This window comes from Mustela erminea, chromosome 11, assembly GCF_009829155.1.
Source record: "Mustela erminea isolate mMusErm1 chromosome 11, mMusErm1.Pri, whole genome shotgun sequence".
Classification (NCBI taxonomy): domain Eukaryota; kingdom Metazoa; phylum Chordata; class Mammalia; order Carnivora; family Mustelidae; genus Mustela; species Mustela erminea.
This window is the reverse complement of record NC_045624.1, coordinates 93,124,296-93,146,777: the sequence shown is the minus strand read 5'-3', so window position 1 is coordinate 93,146,777 and position 22,482 is coordinate 93,124,296. Positions and strand designations below refer to the sequence as shown.

Sequence of the window (22,482 nt, the reverse complement as noted above, 5' to 3'; positions counted from 1 at the left end):
CCAGGGGACCCTGGACGGTGGGAGGGGTCCTGCGGGGATTTGGAGAGCGTGGGAATGGGGGCCTCTCCCTCTGCGCCCTCCTGCTCCCGGGCCCTGGCTCTCAGGTCCTGTCCGGGGACCCTCACTCCCGGGTTGGAGGAGGGGGACCGGGGCGCCAGCAGATGGAGCAGGTACTGTGGTTTTCGGACAGACGGTGAGGGAAACCTGAGTACAAATCAGGCGCAAACGGAATAGGCCATGCTTACGCTAGAAAGGGCATCGCGGTGTGTCTGACTTCGGAACATACTGACACAAGTTTTTGTTGTGATCCGGAACCCGAATTCAGCTGGGCATTTTGTGTTGTGCTCTTGGAAGAATGGGTTCTCGTGGTTAATTCATGAACCAGATCGGCTAAGTTGAAACTTCTGAAAATGGTGGGGGTGGGTCCAGGACAAGGGCAGAGAAAGGGCAAAGGCCAGGCCAGTGGGGGTCCTGGTGGGCTCACAGGTGAGGTGCGGAGCACAGCCTCTGGGGTCCGGGTGACTCTGGAGCGCGGTGGCATTTGTGAAGGCGGAGTCCGTCCCAGGGGCTGGGGTCTGAACAGTGTTGGTGTTCCCCCTTCTGGGGCTCAGGTGGCTGTGGTGCCTCCCACCCCACTAGGTCGTGGGGGGCACCAGGGGTGAAGGGGCAGTGGCCCCCTGGAAGGTGGACTGGCCCGGGATGATTGGGAAGGTCATTAGGAGGGAATGTCCGTGAACTCCTGTGCCCTGTCCTTCCTGAAATCTGAAGGGACCCTTCCCAGCACCTCTGCCCGTCCCCACATGCACCCGGAGCCCCCCAGAGGTGGATGCAGGTTCAGAGGGGCAGTTCTAGGTCTGAGGACCTGGGTTCTGGCCCCAGCACTCTGGCTCGGCAGGTCCTGGGGCCATTGGGGGGCCTGGGTGTCATCTCTGAGTAGGACTGTGGGGGTGAGCCCTGTGCTGTCTGGGGCTGTGCCCAGACTATAAGGAAGGCATACAGTCTCTGTTCAGTGCCAGGAGCATGGGCTGGCTGTGCTGCTGAGGCCGCGTCGAGGTTGCCACCGGGGGTGGGTGGGGATGGGACCTTACCCAGTAGGACCTGTGATACCAGGGCTAGAGACGAAGTGGAAGAGGAGGCAGCCCCGGGATATCCCGTCACCACACCCTCCTGTCCTGGAAGGTAGCTGTGTCCCGTCTGACAGCTGACGAGACAGAGGATTCCAGAGGACAGTCACCACCGGGGAGGTTGGGAGTCCTGCCCTGTGGTTGCAGACATGACCCAGCCCAGGACCCAGATGTTGCACAGCTGAGACGGACAGCTGCCTACGGTGCCCAGGCGGGCTGCATGTCACGCAGGCCTGTGGGGTGTACTTGGGGACACGGGAGCAGCCTGGGCTGCGGGAGGCAGGCGTCGGAGTGACTAGAGAGTGGAGTCCCCGGTCTCCACCGTGGGATGTGGTCAATGTCTCTGAATGATTGCTCTCTGGCACGGGGTAGGAGGGCCCTGCGCCTGGTGTGCCTGGGGAGAGGCTTTGGGGCCAGGGCACTTGCCCTGGGAGGCAGGTTGCCCCGGGCGAGGGGGCTGCACAGCAGGGGCCTCACATGTGGGCCCTGTTTCTGAGCTGAGTTGCACCTTGTGTTGGGTGATGGCTGTGGGCCCAAGGGGGCGGTGAGGAAGGCCTCCGTCCAGGGGAGGCCAGCTGAGGGCGGAGAGGGAGGGCGCTGGGGGCCCAGCTATGCCCCAGCCTCCCGGGGCCTGCGCACAGCTCAGAGGCCTGGGTGTGCTGTGGGGGGGAGGGCCTGGTGGCTGTCTTTGTCCCTGTGGCAGCTGCAGGATGGCACAGACACCCCTGTGGGGTGGGCGCAGTAATTGCTGGTTGCCAAGTTGCCTTTTTGAAATAAAACTCACACAGAAGTCCGCGCAGGGGATCTTTTCATCTTCCTTGCTCTGCCGGCACCCTGGGGCGCCCGGAGCAGGACTGGGTGCCCCACGGAAGCACTGTGGGCCGGTGGGGGCCTCCCCCCATGGCTGCCTACATGGCAGCCCCGCTCCCCCCAGCCTCCCTGGGCCCCACCCCCCATCTCAGAGGTGGGGCGAGGGTCGTCGCAGCCCTACCTTGTAGGAGCCCTTGGCAGCTTCGGGGCCTGTGCTGAGCGCGCGGCAGGTGCTGGTCCCAGGTGACCCGGCAGGACCCCGAGCTGCCCCTGGAGTCTCCCTGTGAGCCCCATCTGCAGACTCGAGCTGTGGAAGCTCCGACTCAGGGACGTCCTTCCTGAGAGTGGTCTCTTCCCGGCGGCCAGCAGCCTTGTGCCAAGACCCGATGCTGTCAGCTGGACAGAGCCAAGGTGGGATCCCCCACCTCGAATAGGTGTCTTCACTGACCCACTCCCTCTCCAAGCCACCCCCGTCCCGCTCCTCACGACCCTGCAGGTGTAAGTGTCCAGGGCATCCAGCAGCTCAGCCACAAGGGGGCTGGCTCTGTCCCTGGAGATTTTGAGAATTCGGGAATATGAGAGTTACAGGGGTGATGCTGGATGGCGCGGGCCTGGGGCGATGGGTAATGTGGATATCTGTGAGCCTCCTAGGATTCTAGAAGGCTCCCTCTTGCCATGTGATGGTTCAGGCATGTATATGGGTGGGAAGGAGGGGAGGGACCTCTGAATGACGTCCCAGGGTCCAGTGCGGTGGGTCAGCTGAGGCAGCAGGTTCTCATCTGTGTGCGGTGCTGCTGAAAACCCCCGGCGATTGGATCGAGGACACCTGCCGGGGTCTCAAGCAGCTTGTGGCATGGGGCTGGAGGAGGGAAGCAGGAAAACAGGCCAGGTGCTCAGCTCTGCAAGGCAGGCTGGGAGTGGGGAGACAGAGGTGGGGCCAGGACAAGGGGCTGGGGTCTCGTGTCTGTTGAGTCCTCTCCCTGGAATCCCCCCACCCTTTCTGCATGTGGGAAACAGACTCAGAGCGAGGCTTGGCTGCTCCAGGGTCCCCACGTCCACCAGAGGTTGGAACATGGGCAGTCCCCCAGCTCCATGATCCTGGTTCAGCTTCCCGGCTGGTTTATCTTGGAGGGAACAGGAGCCCAGGCAGCCCAGGCCCTGTGGAGCCCACAGCTGAATGCAGGATGGGACGAGGGGGCCGGCTCCCCCAAGTCCCCTGAGGCGGTCAGCACCTGGCCTTCTCCTGGGGGGTGCTCTGTCTCTGGCTGGTTGTGGCCCCCATGGCTGGGGAATGTGTCGGGAATGTGTCGGGCTTCCCATGGCTTTGCCCACCCTCTGTGCCACCAGACCCTCCAGTGCTGGTCCATGTCTGCTTCTGGGACAAGGGCACACACACACACTCCCAAATCCCGCAGCCCGAGGGCTGCCCGTCCTGTCCTGGGGCCTTGGTGGGCACTCATGTACGTCCATGCGGAAATGGATGGTGACCCTGGGCGGGGCCTGACCTTGACACAGATCCCCACAGGCTTTGTCTGTCCAGGAGCTGCTGGACTTGGTGGGCCATGCTGGGGAGCAGCCGCTGTAGCCTGTGACCTTGGCTGGCTTCCTGACGTGTCCCAGTCTCCCTACCCCAGGCCCGAGCCCTCTGCCATCCCTGCGTCCCTGGGTCATCCTGCAGACAGGGTGGGGGAGCCGATGGTGGCCCTGGTGCTGGCGGGGCTCCCCAGTGAACACAGCCTGCCTGTCCCATCCCAGGGGTCCTTGGGGGTCCAGTGGCTGCCCTCTCAGCCCCTGCTGCCCACCAGGCTGTGTGGGCTCTTGTGTGGGATTTCATATTCCATCCAGCACGACTGCTGGTTTTCCCAAGAGGTGGCTCATTTGCTTCAGGCCAAACCTTGGCGTGCAGGGAGGGGGTGCGGGGCTGGGGGGGGGGACGGCTGGCAGCTCCTCCTGCCAGGTGGGCCGTCTCCCCCTCCCATCCCTCCTCCGCCCACACCAGTGCCTCGCGGACGTCCTTCTGCCAGTGACAGCTCTGCTGCTGCTCCTGGCAGCTGGCGAGGGGCCAGGCGCCCACGCACGTCCCTCCTGTCCCCCTTCTCCTGGCACTGCCCCATCTCTACTCTGAGTCACCCACAGCCGGGGAGCAGGTGGGGGCTGGGGGGACGGGTGTCAGGGCTTTGCGGACCACATCCCTGAGGGGCCGTGAGGAGCCCACGGTCTGGGGTCGCGTCCTGGCCTTGGGGACCAAGTGCCTCTGTGCACCTGCTTCCTTTTCTGGGACTGCCAGTCACACTGAGTGCGGCAGGAGCTACAGGCGTCCTCTCCCACTTGTGGGTACAGCCTCCCACCTCCCTCAGCTTCCTGACTCGGCCTGGGGGGCCCCACCTGAGGGGGCCCTGCCTGAGGGAAACTCTGCCTTGGGGAAACCCTGCCTTGGAGGCCCTCCCTGGTGGGGCCCTGCCTGGGGGAGACCCTGGCTGGGGGGGGTCCTGCCTGGGGGAGACCCTGCCTGGGGGCACTTGCTGTGTGGAGCTGGCCATTTCTTGGGGCGTTACTGGAATGAGGGTGAGGCCTGCTGTGTAGTGGAGCAGGTGGCTCCCATGTGTGGCCTCATGTGGCAGGCACCTGTCCCTTGCTGATCCTTGGGGGCCCCTGCCCATCGCCCTCCTGGCTTGGCAATGGCAGCCTGGAGCAGCCCCTGCCTCCTCCTGCTCACAAGGGGCTCCTGAGGTCTGGCAGCTGCTGCCCCATGGAGGGTGTGCAGGGCTCTGCTGCTGCCCCCCTTTCCTGGCCCCCAGCCTCTGAGCCTGGTCGAACTCACCTTGGGAACACTGAGGGCGCAGGGCGGACCTGGCACAGATGTGGTGATGGAAACCCAGGAGGGTTTCCTGGCGGTGCAGGCCACGGGCTGCCGGTGGCAACCTCATGCGTGCACGCGGCTGGATCTCAGGCAGGTGGCAGTGGGGTCATAGCTGTGGTTTTGTTTTGCTGCGTTGGACGCACTCTGTCGTGGGTTGTAAGTGAATGTTGGTCTTATCTGTAACCCTTTCTCTCTGGTTGGAGAACAAAGATCTGGTCCTCATGGGCACAGGTGTGCAAACATGTGTCGCATGTGCGAGAGGCATCTCCAGCGGGCACGGGCTTGTGCAGGGTGTCTGAGCATTGAGGAGACGGTTGAACTTGGGAGTCCCCAAGCACTGTGACAATCGCGTCTGTCCCCCGTGAGGGCTTGTTCCTCCAAAACCTCTCTCTGGTATGGGGGGCCCCCTTGAGGCTCCTGCAGGGCCGCATGAGGCCCTCCGCCTCTTCTGTCCCCGGGGCTCACATCACGGCTGCACCTGCTCCGTGTGGCCTGGACCTGCGTGCGGGCCCGGGGTCCCTAGACACAAGTCCGTGCTGGCTTCCCGCAGGTCTTTAGGAGGGAAGGGGGCAGAGGGACCTCCCCTCTATGAGCAGGTTTGCCCTCATTCCCTGGGACCCCCACTCCTGTCCCCATCCTGTTCCCTGTCACCCTCAGGCTCATCCATGGAAGGCCGCAAGGGTGCCGTCCCTGGGGCCGGTGCATGTGGAAGGAGATGCAGGCTGGGCCTGACGTGGGAGACTGGGGAGAGGAGGCCGCCCTATGGGGCCGGGACATGTGGGGTGTCAGGCCAGATTCTTGGGGCTCTGTCGACCTTAGCACAGGCACTATAAGCGTCCTGTGACATGTGCCAGCGTTCCGTACCAACACACTAACTGGGGCACTGGGGCCCCAAGCGGCAGGTACTGGGCTACAGGGCAATTCTGGGTGCCCCAGACACATAGGGCAGCTGGCCACAGCTGTGGAAGGGCTCTTCTGAACGTTGTGGCCAGTGTCAGCTGGCCTGGTTGCTCAGACCTTGTAGCCCTCCAGCACTGGCAGGTGCCTGGTGAGGCCCCGGGGTAGCCTGCTGCCCCCAGCCAGGATGTCATTGCACAGGATGCGGCTAGGAAGGGTGCTGGGCTGGAGGCCCTGGGGTGCTGGCGAGCCCTGGGCAGGGTGGGCAGTGTTTCAGCTGCATTCCGCCCCAGGCCTGCTCAGTGATCACTGCCATGGTGTCTGAGGTCCCGCGGCCAGAGCCCCAAGAAGGAGGTGGGTGCAGCTGTGAGTAGGTGTGGTGAGTTCCCGGGCCGGTCAGGGGCACTGCTGCCCGCTGGGGAATGGAATGGGCTGGGGGCACCCTTCTTGGTCCAGGTGAGCGTTTAGGGCTGGGACATGCTCCTTGTGGACCAGACTCGGTTATATTTGACTCACTTCACCGTGACCACAATGGGGTTCTTCATGCAGAAGTTAAGGAATAACTGGGGTACCGCTGCGGGAAGGGATGTAAGCCTGAGGGTAGAGTGAAGCACTGACTTTGTGTGTGGGGACAGCTTCCCGTCCCATCACATCCTGGCTCAGGGGTGTCAGCTTAGATGAGCCCTGACTCCGTGGGCGGGGACAGCCTCCCGTCCCCGTCCTGTCCCTGTCCTGTCCTGGCTCAGGGGTGTCAGCTTAGATGAGCACTTCCCAGGCAGATGTCGCCGTGGCAGGTTTTTGGGACATGCCCTCATCGATCAGTGGCTTTGTGCTTGTTGGAGACGGGATCAGACCCTTTTTTTTTTTTAAATACAATATTTTGCCTCATCATAAAAGAAACACGAGATTGTTTGCAAGTTGGGGGAAAATGTAAAGAAAAAAGTAATATATTGTTTAATGATTCCATCCTTCTGATTCTTAGGGGGAAACGCGGTCACGGTCTAGGGGTGGGGTGCGTGCTCTCACACGCCTGTTGTGACTTTGTGTCAGAGCCTCTCCCCACCACATGCGGCCGGCCTGACAGCGAGGGGACAGCCCGCCCGGAAGGTCAGGGACTTGCTGGGGCCACAGGTGGGTACCGGCATGCGGCCCATCGGCTAGGCTCCCCTTCTCTCCCCGCTGTGCACTTGGGAGTCGGCCAGTCCCAGGGATGGGGCTGCGCCCTCAGGGACAGCTTTCAGGAGGAAAAGACAGTCTCTCCAGTTGCATATTTCTGAAAAGGGGATTCCCAGGTGCATTTTCCTCCTGTCTTTATATATGAAAATGACCCCGGCTCCCTCCGCCTGACCCCCCTGAGAGCTCTCCCTGCCTCTGCCCCGGTCCACACGCGGGCGGGCTTCCCTGTGTCATCCACACGCGGGGGAGGCGGCTCTGATGGTCCTGGGACGGTTGGCAAAATCGGAACGCGGACGGGTTGGTTCCCGTTCTGTAGCGCGTTCGATGTTCTGCACTGAGGTCATGCCCTAGAGTGCCCTTGCTCTCAGGATGCGTTCCTGGGCTGTCGCTTGTTAGGAGGATGGGGACCTTGGGGCTTCTCTCAGACGCTCAGAAAAGTGTGTGCATATGGAAGGGCAGATTATGCAGAAGTGCTTTTTCTGAGGACATGGTAGTGTCTGTGCAACTTTCTCTAGATTTGAAAACCGTTCAGAGTAGTCACTTAAGAGAAAGCTCCGGGAACAAAAAAGTGAGGCTGTGGTCGCTCCCATTGCACCTGCAGGGCTGGTCCTGGCCGTGGCGACAGCCCCTTCCCACGAAGATGGGAGATGAGATGTGGCCCCTCAGCCACGTCTTGCATCGTCTGTCCTGAGTTTCATCCGATGGCAGACGGGGATCCGTGCTGTGTGTGTTCTGTCGCAATTGTGCTGGACTCGTCCCTCTAGACGGTGACGCTCCGACCCACCCCCAGTGCCCGCTGTCACAAACACTGCTGCATCCTTCTGTGGGCTCAGCTCCCGCCTCAGAGGGGATGGGGTGGCACCTGGGCGTGTTGCGCCGGGGGTGCAGGGGAGGGAGCGTGGGGTGGGGTGAGGCTCAGGCCCTCTGGCCAGTGCCCACCTGCTGTCCTGCCAGAGCCCTCCCAGTGCCAGGGCACCTGGCCACACAGGGCGGGGGGGTTAGTGTTTCCGGGGGCTTCCGTGCTGGGAGGTGGGAGGGCCAGCTGGACCGGAGGTGTCCCAGAGAGAGTCCTGTCTGCAGGCGTGACATTCCCGCTCAGGAGAAGCACAGGTGTGTTCACAAGTCTGTCCGAGCCCAGCACTGGCATGCGGCCCCGGGAGAGCCCACCACAGATGCGGCAGCAGGCTCCCTTTCTGCAGAAGGGCCTTCTGGTGCCCGAGTCTGTTGCCCCCAAGCCCAGGCCGTGCCGGGGGCCAGCAGGTGTGGGGAGCGTGCGGAGTCGCTTGCTCATTTGTCGTACCTGGCAAAGGCTGCCGCATACGCTGGGATGGGCCTATGGTATGCACCTGCCGGCGCAGCGCCCTGCGCCCCACACCCTTGCTCTGAGGGGCTCAGGACCCCTGGTGCCCCGCCCCGGGTGCATCCCACCCTGCAGCAGCTGCCATCCTGAGTGGGGAACCCCCTGCCTCTCTTGACGGTCTGGCCACAGTGTGTGCCTGGCCACCTGTGTGTGCTGACCTCCGAACGAAAGTGCGTTTTGGGTCTCCCTCTGTGAGCGGCTTGTCCTCCCCCGGTATGTGTTGGGGGCTGCGGTGCTGCTGTCGCCAAAGGCCGCGTGCTGTTTTGCGGCCATAACCACCTTCGTTGTGCCTTCTCTAGTCAACGGAAAGGAGGGTTTTTCCAGTATTTTGCTCTTAAGGTCTCCATTAAATTTTAAAATCTTCCTGCTACCCTGATTGTCTGGAATAGACGTTTCTGGTAAGTGGTTCAGTCCTCAGAGAGCCAGCCTCTGGAACAGAAGCGCTGGCCTCGAGGGAGGGGGGGTGCTGGGAGGGCTCCCGGGACCCTGCTGGCCGGGGCCCTGCCCGGCGACAGCCACGTTTTGCCGGCCCCACAGCCACTGGCGGACACGCTAGGCTTCAGTAGGAGGCTCCAGGGAGTCTGGAATCAGGACACGGTGAAGGATAGATTGGCGCCGTCAGCTCTGCCATGACACGTGCAGCATTTTCTCTTCCTGAAGCGCCTGGGGCTCCCCACCTCTGCCTCCGTGGGCCTCTCGAGGCGAACACTTGGCAGCCTCTTCCTGCCCTGGTGCTGCCAGCCAGGGTCTCTGGGCGGTTGGCCGGTACGTACGGAAGGAGGCAGTGGGCACTTCCCCAGGCTGGGAGTGTGTCTGGCAACCACTGGTCTTGGCAGTGCTGGGCATGGGGGGGTTATTGGCTGCTGGGGCACAGGGGGGGTCACACTGTGTTGCTCTCTGTCTGCAGATCACCAGAAGCTGGAGAGAGAGGCTCGGATCTGCCGTCTTCTGAAGCATTCCAACATCGGTGAGCTGCCGTCTTGGGCGTGGGGGCAGGGGTGCCATCTTTCTGTCCCCTGGCCAGCGACCTTTCTCTCCCGGAGATTACACCACAGAGGGACACCCAGAGGCCTCCTTTGCTTTTTCCATAGAAGTGTCCCATCCTCGGGCACCTGGCAGTGGTTTTCTCTTCTGACCTCCAGGGGCCGTGGGGGTTCTGGGCAGCTGCCTGTGCAGCTCTGCCTGGATGGGTCCCGGCCCATCACTCTAACTCCCAGCTGGATTCCTGGCAGAAACATTGTGTGGTTTCAGAAAAGCTGCAAGACAGTCCAGTTAAGAAGAAAAACGTTTGGAAACCAAAAACCTCAAAGGCCACGTCAAGCGCCATCCTGGCCTGAGGTCTGAGGGCTCTCTCTGGAGGGCCACCGTTGTCCCCTGCTGGTCATTGCCACTGTGCCCTGGGGGTATAGAGTCTGGGGAGCCTGGGGCCATGGCCTCAAGGATGGTGACCCTTTTTCTGAAAGCCCAGATCACCTCCTTGTGCACCCACAGGACCCTGGAAGTCAGCTTGGGCCTCCTGGGCCGCTCAACCTGCACTCAGCCCCGTGCCCCACCCCCCACCCTGGTGGCTCGGGGGTAGTCCCTGCCTTCTGCCCCAGGGAGCAGGTGTGTGTGTCCACCTGCCTGCCCGGCCCCACCTCTGGCCCTGGAGGGACTTCCAAGGAGCCCCCTGTGCGAAGCAGCCGGGAAGCACAGAGGGGCCAGTGGGTTTGCTGCCCTGGGGGCACCCAGGGAGCTGGTCAGGGTGGGCTCAGGGCCCCTCCTGCCACGATTCCAGCTCTGTTGGGCCAGGACAGAGCCCAGGACTCTGTTTAAAAGGAACGACAGATGGGGTGGCTTGGTCACTTCTGGAGCCCCTGGCCTGCAGGGAGGTACATGCCACTCCCAGCTCCCAGGCTGTGGCCTCAGCCGTGGGGAGCCCAGGAGGCTGTAGGAAGCCTGGGCCGCTCCTCAGAGCCAGTCCTGGGAGCTCCCCACTGAGGCTCTGCCCTGCAGGACCTGTGGGAGCGGCGGTGAAGGCAGACCCCCACTTCCAAACAGACCCCCACCGTGCCCGCAGGCGGCTCCAGTCCTGGGCCCGGGCCAGGCACTTGCACTTGTAGATTCTCAGCTGTGTGTGTTGGGCCCACTGGCGTGCAGGCTTCTGACTCAGAGGCCTGGTGTAGGCCCAGGAACCAAAGCCTTCCCCAGCGAGCCTGGTGATTCTGATGCCGACGTCCACAGGACCCCAGTCACTCTTCACTGGCAGGGTGGGGGGAGCACATGGGTCTGCAGTGGGCTTCCATCAGACCCTCTGCCGCCCCTGCTGTTGCGCTCTGTGTGTCGGAGCCCGGCAGCAGGCACTAGCTCACCCCCACCGCCGTCCCTTGCCAGTCGCCTCCCCTGCATCGTCTGAGCACCAGCCAAGAGTGGGTCAGGAATTCCCTTTCAATAGGGGAGGACCCCGGTGTTCTCTGGGTGGGTGTTTGTGACAGTCTTCAAAAGACATCTCCTTGCCCTGCCTGGAGGCCCATGTTGTTCCTGGTCAGCTGTATCAGTCCCTGAGTCTTCATAGCAGCTTTATTCCAGAGCACGGGGGGTAGGGGGCAGAGCCGAGACGGGGGAGGGGCTGCAGAGAGAACATTCCAGAACACGGGGGAGGCAGAGCCAAGGCGAGGGGGATGCAGAGGGAACATTCCAGAACATGGGACAGGCAGAGCTGATGGGGGTGCAGAAGGAACATTCTAGAACATGGGGAGGCAATGCTGAGACAGAGGTGCAGAAGGAATATTCTCTGTATACTCAGGAGGGGCTCTCTGGGGAGTAGTGGGAGAGGTCTAGGGGAGGTGAAGGGGTCCCCTTGCTCCCAGGCCCGGGTCTTCCCAGCCCCACTGTAGACAGAAGTGTTTTCAGTGCCCCTGGGACAGGCAGTGGGATGTTGTTCGTCCCACTGGTGCGGGGCAGGGGCGCCGGGAGGGGCTGTTCCTCAGAGCAACTGTGTTCAGAGTGTGAGGCAGGAAGGAACCTCCATTTCCCCATCTGTGAATTGGGGGTGGGTCCTCACAGGGAGTCCCTGGGAGGCCCTGAGAGAGGAGACAGGTGGACAGCAGGTGCAGTGAGCCCCGGCCTGCAGAGGGGACTTGGGGAGGCTTGGGGTCAGAGTCACAGCGGGGGCCCAACCTTCCTGTGGACGGGCTGCTACGGCTCTGAGCCCCTGCAGGGTCTGTGTGTGACGAGCGGGGCTGCACAGGCCACAGGCTTCTGTGGTTCTTAACCCACATGAGTCACGGGGCCTGCTGCGTAACAGGCAGCAAAGCTCAGCCCATGGGCGCTGATTGTGGGTTCGAGAGCTGTGGGGCTGGGGGCTCGGGCCTGGTATGCAGCCTGCGGGATCCGTGCAGAATGGCTGTGCTGGGCTCGAGAAAGCAGGACGGGCCTGGGCCTGGGCCTGGGCCCGGGCGGCTCCTCCAGGGCTCCCATGCAGTGTGGACACCAGCCTGAGCTGCGTCTGTGAAGGTTTGCCTGCGTGTCTGGGGTTTGCTTGCAGGCTGTGGCTCACATGGTTGCCAGGGTCTCATCAGGACCACGTGCGTGTCTTTAGCATGTGGCAGGAGGTCCCCAGAGTGCGTAATGACAGGGACTCAGAGGGAGCCGGATGGGTAAGGGAGGGAGAACGAGAATTCTGACCACCTTTGAACGTGGGGTTCGGTGGCAGTGTGTGTGTTCACAGCGTTGTGTGGTCACTGCCGCTCCCTGTGTCCGCACTTCTCATCGTCCCGGTGAGGGTCTGCGCCCGGGGAACATGACCTCCCATTGGGCCGCCCAGGCCCGGGGAACCGCCCCGCGCTGCGTGCGTGGGTCGGTCCCACGAGGACCCCCACAGCGGTGGGATCACACATCGGTCCCTTCGCCATGCTCGTTCCGCTCGGCATCGTGCCCTCAGCGTCCGTCCCTGTTGAAGCAAGTTACGGGATTTCCTTGCTTTTCCAGGCTCCGTCATAGCCGGTCGTGTGGACGGAGCGCGGTTGGCTTCCGCTCACCCGACAGCGGAACCGTGGCTTCTTGCCCCCTGTCGACCTTGCACACGGTGCTGCCGTGGACACGGCCGCGCGCGGAGGGTGGGCACCCGTGTGGCTCCCGCGCTCCCTCTTTGGTGACACGTGCAGCAGTGGAACGGTTGGTCACCGGCCGGTCGGTGGGGGTCACTCTGCAGGCCCACCGTGCTCCTCGAGCCAGCCTGAGGGGGCCGCGCCACAGCCCTGCTGCAGGGGAGGGGAGGGAGCGATGCTGTCCGTGCAGCGGGGGCCCATCCCCGCCGCGGGCACCTGAGGCCTCTGTTGACCTGTCATGCTGGGAGCGGGCTCCACGGGGCCAGCTGCCCATCACCAGCCGCCTGTCACCCACCATCCGGGCAGAGCGCTCCCCAGCGGCTGCAGGTTCTCCTCAGAGACAAGGGGCTGCTGCACAGAGAACGCAGCTGTGTGGCCTGGTTTCAGCAGTGCCTTTTGTGGGGACGGGAGTAGGGATGGGTGTCTGGGATGCCTGACCCAGTGTCCCCCCAGCCTCCTGCAACCCCCCCAGCCTTCCCCACTCTCCCCCCAACCTCCCAGCCTCCCCCTCTCTCCAGCCTCCCTCTAGCCTCTCTCTGTTCTCCTCCAACCTCCCCCAGCCTCCCCGATCTCCCTTCAACCTCCCCAGCCTCCCCTCCAGCTTCCCACAGTCTCATCCCAGCCTCTCCCCAGTCTCCCAGCAGCCTCCCCACAACCTGCACTCAGCCTGCCTCTGCAGTGACCTTTTATTTTCAGGACCTGGCTCAGTGATGGCAAGTCTCCACCTTTGGTTTCTGGGGTGGGCTTCTTTGCTGGGTGGTTCACCCCTGAGCTGGGCAGGTGGGCACCATGGAGTACATGCCATGGGGGGACTTCCTGCCTGGGCAGTGGAGAAGGGTCTCCGGTCTCCCGCTGCTCAGCCCCGCAGCTGGTGAAGTTACGCATCTGGGCCGGGCCCTCCTGCCGCAGGCAGCAAGGGCATCCCCAGGGCAGTCCAGAGGCTGCCTGGGAGAGTTGGAGGGTCTCCCCCTGAGAACGCCTTGGCCTGGGACTCAGGGACAGGCCCTGGAAGAGCTGTGGCCCTGGCAAGGGGAGCATCCTGGGTGCACCCCTGTGACCTCTGTGTGGCGGCCCCATAGGGCTTCCGGGCTGGCCTCTTGGGAGTGCACGGGACTGTGTCGTAGCCACGCGCCCTACCCAGTATCACAAGTGTCCTGCTTTACTTGGGCGGATTTTGCGACAAGTCACTTTCGGTAGCCTCGGCTCTGTCAGGAATCAGTCTGATATGCTAAATAGCTTTCCTTCTAAACCGTTAAAATAACGTGCGACTGCTTGTTAAATGTTAAAAATGTTTTCTTTTCTTTTTTTTTTTTTTTAAAAGAAAAGGGTTCAAGTGCACACAGCCTCCACGTCCCCCAGGTGCCCCGTGTCTCCCAAGCGAGGAGGTTGGACCCGCCAGCAGGCCTAAGAGCCTGACCCCCTCCCACCAGCACTGGAGGCCGGGGCCTCCCACAGCCCTCCTGGACCACTGGGGATCCCCCAGGGAAGGCGAGGAAGGCCCCCAGGAATGTCCCTCCAGGGCCCCTGGGCCTGCCTTGCTTGGTGTGCCAGGGCAGGCGGCTGGGCCAAGGAGGCAACACCTAGAGGGGGTGAGCGTCTGTTCCCCGCACTGATTTCCAAGACAGTCCTAGAAGGAGGGTGCTGTGGGCAGGGCTCTGCTGGGTGCTGGGGAGAATTAGGCCAGCCTGAGGGCATCAGTGGGCAGGAGGGAGGTCAGTATCGGCTTTGCGCGCCCGGCAGTCTCCGTGACATCCCTGGGAGAGGGGACGGAGCCCAGGTAGCTGGCGGAGGCCCGGGGACCCGGGAAGACCTCACATCACCATCATGGGGCCAGGAGAGGTGAAGCCGAATGGGACAAGGCTGGACGGCAGGCAGAGCCACAGAACTGGAAACGGGAGGGCAGCTGCCAGAGGAGCTGGCCCCGGAGTTGGCACGGGTGCCCCTTCCCGGTGACCAGACACTCTGACTGCTTGGGCAGGAGCCCGCTCTCGGTGCCTGACTTCGGCCTGGGTCAGCCACCGCTGCTGCCAGACTGTGCTTCCAGGCATGAAGATGCTGGCGGCCAGGTTCCTGGGAAGGTTATGGCGGGAGGAAGTAGGAGGCCTACAGGGCAGGCCACGAGGGCAGCGTGGAGGGCGCGAGCAATGGGCTGTGGCCAACCCTCCTGGCGCTGGCAGCCTGCCCTGCGGGGAGAGGCCCAAGGAGCCACAGCCCTAGGGATTCCGAGCCCCCACTCTGCACACGGCTTGGTCTTCGGGGAACTGTGCCTCTCCGCTGTGTGCACGGCCCCTCGCATGCTGGTGAGCAGGCGGGGTGCTCAGGGCGGCATCTGTCGGAGGCAGGATCTGGCACAGGGGGTGGTATCCAGAGTGATCCGTTCCTAGAGATGCGTGCTGTTCGGCATGGGGTGTGTCTCTGGCTCCACGGGGTGGCGGGAGCGTGCTGGCCTTGTATGCTGTCCATTTGCTGGCTCATGGATGCAAGCCGGCACCCTTGGGCCGGGCGCTGCTCCAGGCTCAGGGACGCGCACAGCAGGCCAGCCAGGCTGGGGAGCACCTGGGGCCCGAACCCAGGGCCCGAGCTTTTGGAAGTGGTGGCACACTGGTTGGCCTTCACTTGTCCCAAGAGGCAGATGACAGGGCCCCACGGTGCTCCTGTCCTGTGAGTGGCTCCTTTCCAGGGCCTGGTCCAGCGAGTCGCAACCCTAGGGCCCCACCTTGCCTGCGGCCCCCTGTCCCCTGGCTGAGGGGCTGAGAGGGGCCCAAGTCTCTGTCTGGCAGAGGAGAGAGGACCTTGGACACCTGGAGCCCCTGGATGTTCGCCTGGGACCCACGGCTCTCCCGTTGGGCTCTGTCCTGCAGCGCCCCCCTCCCGTGGGGAGCCCCAGGCCCTTTTCGGGATGGGTGGGCCCCCTCCATGAAGGAGGGGTGCTGCATGGAGAGGGCGGGTCCTGGGCTGGGCCAGCCCCTCACGGCCTCTTCTGTCCCCACAGTGCGGCTGCACGACAGCATCTCTGAGGAAGGGTTCCACTACCTGGTCTTTGATCTGTAAGTGTCTGAGCTGGGGACGCTCCACTGCACGGCTCTGAGGGTGGGCAGGGGAGGGGCGGAAAGGGGGGCATCCAAGGCTTCCACAGCCCCTGCCTCCCAGGCCTCCTCCCTTCCAGGCTCACCAGCACAGCCTCCCCACCGGCTGTGTCTGGAGTCCCACAAGCTTGGGGCTGCCCCCTGGGCCCTTTGGGCTTGGGTGCAGGGGTGAGGGAGGGGAGGACCCGAGGGGTGGTCGTGGCCTTTCCTTTGCAGGTGTTCCCTGGGGTCCTCATCACAGCCGACTGGCGTGAGTGTGTGTGTCCTCGTGATCATGTGCGGTTTCTGGGGGTGCGTGCACGTATGTGTGTCTGTGTGTCCACGCGTGTGCGTGTGTGGCGTCCGACGTGCGGGCTTTGGGGCCTCTGGTGCCTCTTCCTTCCTGCCTGATTCAGGAGCAGTGAGCTCATCCCTGTCCGTCCCTGGCCGCTCCCACTGTGCGGCTATATTTAGCTGCCCGTGAGTCACTGCCGCTGGGGCCCTGGAAGTGGGCGGGCAGGGGCCACGGGCTTCGGGCGGCCCCTAGTGGCCTCTTGATGGCCACAAGGCCAGGGTGCTGTCACCTGTGTGATGGGACACCTGCCTGGGGCAGCTGCTCCTCCCTCTAGGACAGATGCCGCCATAGCCACAGAGCCCTCAGCGCCCTCTGGGTCCTGTGGTCGAGAGGGGCCAGGACTGTCCCTGCAGGGGCTTGGTCCTCTCTCATTCCCCCAGTGTCCCACCAGACCGTGCTCTGAGGCAGCCCAGGCTGCGCTGGGACACAGCTATCACTGCCAGGCTGAGGCTGTGCCCTAAATGTCTGTCCCATGGTCCCTGCAGAGGGGGACAAGCTTGCTGTCCCTCCACCCCGTGTGCCCCTAGACCCACCCAGTGTCACAGGGAGTGTAGCGGCCATGCGGCTAGAGGGCGGCCGTGCCTGGGCCCTGGTGGCAGACAGCTGGGTGGGTGTGATTCAGAAGACAGGAGGTAGGGAACGCGGTGTGGGTGTTGTGTGCACGCTCGTGTGTTCCTGCATGCGGTGCACGTGTGTAACTGCGTGTGTGTCTGCACATGTGTGGTTTCATGTTTCTTGGCCTACATGACAGGCAAGTGTGGGGAGCCCAGAGAGGAGTACTTGGCGGTGTTTCTGGGGGGCGGGGCAGGGGAAGGGCCTAGGCCCTGCACGCCCTCCCTGAAAGCCTCTGTGACCCATAGGCCTGCGGTGGTCCTGACCCCGCGGAGGCCTCTGTCCCGGGGCCTCAAGCAGCTGCTTCTGGGGTGGGCCGGGAGGGAGCGGGGAGTGTCGGATAGGCCCTGCCCCACCACAGCCCCTCCAGCCATGCAGCATCCCCTGCTATGTGGCACTAGAACCGGGGAACCACTTCTTGCCTGGGTTGACGTCACCTTCCAGAGGCCCCGAGTTTGGGGAAAGTGTGGATTCAGGAGTTGACAGGTTTCTCCACTCCCACCCCTGGGAATGTCACAAGGACTTGGGGACAGCCGCACATCAGCCATGTTGTCCCTCTGGGGCCAGGGGGAACAGGAGGAGATGTTGGCCTCTGGGTCAGGTTGCCTCTCGCCTGCATGAGACGTCACCCTCCCCCTGCCAGCAGCCAAGTCTCTGCCCTGCTGCTCTGGACTGCATGGCCCAGGTGCGGGGACCCACAGGCCTGTCCCCAGCCCAGGCGAGGTCTCGCTCCCGGGGGGGCTCCCTGGGTTGGGACTCAGGGTCTGCAGAGCCTCGCCTGGGAGTCCGGGTGCGGGGAGGTAAACAGTGAGTCCCCTCTCCTGGGCGGAGCCCTGACTGCGCCTCCTCGCTCCATGCACACACGGATACACGCGCACGTGGACACACACGCACGCGCAGATGGACAGACACGGATATACATGTGCACGTGGACACACACACGCACACATGGACATACGCATGCACACATGGACATACGCATGCACACATGGACACACGCACATGGACACACACGGACACGGACACACACATGGACACACACATGCACGGATACACATGCGCACATGGACACACGTGCACACACGAACACACATGCAGTTGGGCACACGCACACACACATGGACACACACACTCTGGCACACATACGCATGCATGTGCACACGGATGTGCATGCACGCGCCTGTGGCACAGGCTGGCACACACACGCACGCCAAGGCACACGTGTGCATACGCCCGCATGGCTCAGCCTCCATTAGGCTGTTGCCGGCTCTGAGCCTTGGGGTCTTCTGGTGGCAGGTCGGAAGCCAAGAGCTCCTTTCTCCCGAGCGCTTGGCATGTCCAGGGGCGTCAGAAGCAGGTGTGTTGCCGGAGAGGGGCATGCTGAGCCCTGACAGGTCCTGTGTGTCTTGCCGTCTGACTTTAAGGGAGCGTCGACCCACGGCAGGGGCGCCCACTCAAGCAGGCCCGGTGCCTGTCGCCCCTGCCACAAGCCAGCCCACCCAAGCAGAGGCACAGAAATGAGGCCCACACAATTCCCACCTTTGTGAACAGAAATGCAGATGGAGAGGGTGCAGCCCCTGGGGACAGCACCGCTGCAGAGGGAAGCAGCTCTCGGCCTGGCCGTCTCAGCGGTGGGAAGCCTGGCCAGAACCTGCGGAACTGGGGGAGGGGCTGCGAAGGGCCCCAGGAGGGCTCCTCCCTGCTCCCCCTGCATCTGTGCCTCACCCCTGTTGTCTTCACCTTTCTGTCCACCCTTATTTTCCAACTCAAAGGGCCCCGGGTAGCCTGGAGTCTCGGGTTTCTCATAAGCCCTCCGGGCAGTTTCCTGTCTGGGCGTCCGTCCTGATTGTAAGGCCTTCACTGGGTGTGCAGACAGAAATCCCGTCCTGCTCCTAGATGGGGCCTGGGACACCTCACAGGCTCACCTACGAGGGAGGCCAGATCTGGGCACTGGCTCTCTGGCCCCTTGCTCTGTGCGGGGACACAGCTCTGGTTCCAGGGGTCATGAGGAGGGATCCAGATCTCTTCAGGCCCAGCGTTAGCATGACAAAGCCTGGGTAACACTGCAGAGGCCTGGGTCAGACTCCTGTGCTGCCCACTCTGGCCACCACCCTGTCGAGAGCCCATTTTCTGAGCATGACAGTGCCGTGTCACGGAGCAGCTGTGAGAGTGGACATGTGAAATGATACCGTGTGTAAGGACTCGGTCGGTGGTTAGTCCTGGGAGATGAGGACGATAGGGAAATACGGTAGAGAAGGGGGAGGGGGAGGAGGAGGAGTCGATGTGATGAGGCCGATGGGGTCCTCAGAATGTGTGACCTGTGCTTTGTCTTCAGGGTCACGGGCGGGGAATTGTTCGAGGATATCGTGGCCCGAGAGTACTACAGCGAGGCGGATGCCAGGTGGGTGTGCAGGCCTCTGTCCTCCGGCTCCCTTCTCTTCCCAACCCTGCCTCATTCGGTCGCCGCCGGCCCCCAGGGCCCGCGTGTGCTCCTGTGGGCAGAGCGGCTCACACGGCTGAGGCAGACGGTCTGCCGGGCGGAGGCGGCGTTCCTGCTGGGAGCCTGGAGCACGTCCCAGGAGTAGCCACTTTTGTGTCCTCCCCCAGATCGGAGCCGGCTGGAGTCGGGGAGTGCCCGGGCCAGCTCTGCTTCCCTGGGGTGGGGATGGCCCAGAGAGGGGCTTTTTCGCTGGGGGTGGGTGGTGGAAGGGGGAGTCATGGTGCTCCCCCCGCCCACACCTTGGACATTTGTCTGTGGCCCACAGCAGGCACCTGGCAGGGCCTTCCTCGAGGAGATGGGCAGTTTCCAAATGCTTTTCTGAAGATGGGGCAGGGGTCCCTTTCCGTGCCGTCTTTCCAGAGCCAGAGGCAGGAAGGGCAGACAGGAAGGGAGAGCCTGTCCATCGTGGGCAGGAAGCCAGGGCCCTGTGTGGAGGGATGGAGGGGTTCAGGCTCCCTCTGGCTGAGGCTCCTGTGGGGGGCCCCTGGACAGCCCTTCCCCCTGGGGTCAGCCATCCCAGGGGATGAGGGCCCCAGGGACATCAGGGGGCTGCCGCAGCCTGCTGCTGGGGACACAGGGCCCTCCTTCCAGGAAGGGATGCCATTGGCGGGCAGCTGGCAGCTGTGGCCCATGCATCTCAGCCTGAGGACAGCTGGGCCCCAGACCCCTCTTGTGACAAAGACAGAAGGCTGCTCTGGTCACTCTAGGTGCTGGTGTTCACTATGGATGCTTTTTATTTTTAATTTTTCATGTTACTTGCTCCTAAAAATTTCATTAATGAGCATATATTCCTTTTCTAATCCAGAAAATGAATATTATTATTTCATTTTAATATTTTTTTAAAGATGTTATCTATTTGAGAGAGAGAATGAGCCGGGGTGGGGGGAAGCAGAGGTAGAGGGAGAGGCAGGCTTCCCTCTGAGCAAGGGGCCCATAGACACAGGGCTCAGTCCAGGGACCCTGAGATCAAGGCTGAGCCGAAGGCGTTTGCTTCACTGACTGAGCCGCCAGGTGTCCCTTGAATACTATTTTTTAAAGTAGCTTTTTGTGACTCGTTTCTTTACCCACGGGCGACCGTGCCTGCTGGCAACGGCCCGAGCGAGTCCCACAGCGGCCTGGGTCCCCATTCAGGGCCTCCTGGGTCCTCCAGGGTCGGGGCCGGGGTTGGGGGGTGTCAGGGACAGGGCACAGTGGCATGGGCTGCTTTCCCAAGGCTCCGCGAGGAAGGCCTTCGTTTGGTCCGCTCACCGGGGCGTGGCCGGTCCCCGTCGGGAGCAGATCGGTCCTCATTTCCTCCTTTAAGAAAAGTAGGGAGAGCAGCCGAGCCGCATGCCCGAGCTCGGTGGGGCCAGGCTGGGGATGTCCGCAGAGTGGGCGCCTGCCTGCGAGGCCTGGGCTGTCCTGAGCTCTGCTGGCGTGGGAGGAGCTCTGGGGAAGCCAGGTGGGCAGGGTCCTGCTGGCTGGCGCAGGGCCGGGGGCCCACCACCAGGGCAAAGCCAGCATGAGGAAGGCCTGCCTTACAGTTCTGCCACCATGGCCACGTGGCTGCCTGCATCCGGGCCGCGGGCCTTCTCGGCCCTCTGTGTCCCCACCGGCAGCGCCCTGCCTCTGGGGCCTTTTCCTCAGCACTCTTCACTGCCTGGAGCCTGGCCCCTTCTCTGCATTCCGCAGCAGGTGCTCCCAACTCAGGGGTTTAAGGCCCATGGCTGCAACTCCCTCTTGGCTGGGAGCCCCTGGGTGCTGCTCCCCACCCCGGCCCGCCCACGCCCAGCTGTGCACACGCCCTATGCTCCCTGACACCTGTGGCCTCCGAGCTCCTCCCTCACCTGCCTGCCCCTCCTGCCTGCATCTCGGGCTTGTCTCCAACACCCCCTCCAGCCCCTGGCCCTGCTGCTTGATGCTCGGGGATCCCTCTGGCCCCAGTCCTGTTGGGGACCCTGTCGTGGAGGGCCCCCTTGGTGTTAGGGGCCCCTTGGAACTGGCCCAGAGGAGACAGAGCTGGGGTTCCCCCCACAAATGCCTCGTTTTCTCCCACGAAGCCTGCCTTGCTCATTGCCCAGTGCGGAGAAGGCCACGAGAGGACTCTGAGGGAGTGCCTCTGGGCACCTGTTGTCCCCGGAGCTCTGGCCCTGCGTTTGACCTTTGTGCTGGTGCTTTGTTTCCGGGCAGGAGGACCTGACCATCTGCCGTAGACTCGCCCACGGGCATCGTCTGGAACCGTGGCGGGGGTGCCCAGCCATCCTGGGAGGGCTACCTGGCTCTAGGGATCTGCCCCTGAGAGGAGTCGTTGGCCCCGTGCGGAGGCAGGGAGATCCAGCCCTGGGGCCGGCCAGGGCCAGTGCTGCTCGCGGCGGGGCGTGCTGGGGCTGCCATCGTGGCGAGTCTCTGGTGGGGGCGGGAGGAAGGCAGGCGCTGCTGTTCTGAGCTCTTTCCTGATCCCACTTCAGAGAAATGTGGCGGTTTGTGGGCAACGTGGAGCGTCTTTTTCCAAAGCAGGGAAAGCAAAGGTCGAAATATTTATGACCCAGTTTTTAGAACCCTAGAAAGCTATGTGGGTCTTGAGAGATGTTTCAAGGGCCCCTGAGAATCCAACTGCCCCAGCGAGGAGGAGGCGGTGGCAGGGGTGCAGCTGGGGTGACCCCAGAGCCCGGTACCAGGAGAATGGTGTCCAGGACACAGTCAGCATCTGGAATGCTCTTGGCAACAACTCTGACCCCAAAAGGCCCCACCAGGAAGATGGCACCGTGTGAGCAGGAGGGAAGGTGGGCAGGACTCCAGGCTGTGCTACCAGGCTGGAATGGGCAGGGGGCCGGTAGTGCCCAGGAGCCCCCCAGGCCAGGGCCTCCTGGAATGGGCTTCTGCAAGCTGCGGCGTCAGGCCCCCACCACCATGTGGTTGGCGGGGATCCCAGTTTAGGCAGCTCCCTCCTGCCCGCCGGTTTCTCCCTCCTGGCGCCCGTGAAGCCCCTGGAGCAGGGTCTGTCCTTGGTCCCGCAGTGTTCTCGGAGAGACACGCTGGCTGGGAGTGTGGGCTCACGTCTCTGGTGCTGCTTTGGGCCCTGCGTTCCCAGGAAGGGACAAGGAGAAAAGCAGTGGTGCAGCCCCCAGTCTGAGCCAACATTCCCAGTCTGTCCTGCAGCGCGCAGACCTGTGGGTCCAGCAGACATTCTCGGAACCTGTCCCTGCTGGGCACGGCCCTATCATGAGGAAAGAACCCCGTCGGGACTGTTGTAGAGGCTGTGGGACTGTGGGACTGTGGTGGGTGGCCCAGAGGGTGTTGTCAGGGCTCAGAGCCAAGGAAGGGTCTCGAGGGGCAGGCAGGTGGAAGGTGGGCTTGACCCAGAGCCAAAGCAGGTTGTGCCGCAGGCTCAGCAGGTCTAACGAGAGGCCAGGGACCCCAGGGCCCACCAGAGCGGCCAAAGGCCCAGGCCATGTCCCCTTGTGGCCCACGAGGCCTGTTGGTGCAGGCAGGGCAGGCTCCTACCGGACAGTGGGGTACAGGCCAGCACCAAGCCGCAGCAGCTTGGGAGGGGGCTGGTCTGCCAGGGCTCCCCATCACCCCCAGTTCCCTGCCAATGCCACAGTGCAAGGTGGGCCCAGGGACCGGTGGTGGAGCGCCGGGTATGAGCGCTGACA

General features: G+C 63.2%; 1 protein-coding gene across 10 annotated transcripts in view; it reads left to right on the top strand.

Moving 5' to 3' along the window:
* The window catches only part of CAMK2B (calcium/calmodulin dependent protein kinase II beta), a 77,321-nt gene that overhangs the window by 33,079 nt on the left and 21,760 nt on the right, over positions 1 to 22,482 (top strand). For all 10 annotated transcript variants that reach the window (XR_004276948.1, XR_004276947.1, XM_032305407.1 and 7 more), the window contains exons 3-5: positions 9,135 to 9,194; positions 15,308 to 15,362; positions 18,683 to 18,748. Coding sequence is in view for 8 of the 10 variants with exons in the window: in XM_032305407.1 (XP_032161298.1) it covers positions 9,135 to 9,194; positions 15,308 to 15,362; positions 18,683 to 18,748 (181 nt within the window). In the remaining 2 variants the exon portion in view is untranslated. The remainder of the gene's footprint in view (positions 1 to 9,134; positions 9,195 to 15,307; positions 15,363 to 18,682; positions 18,749 to 22,482) is intronic.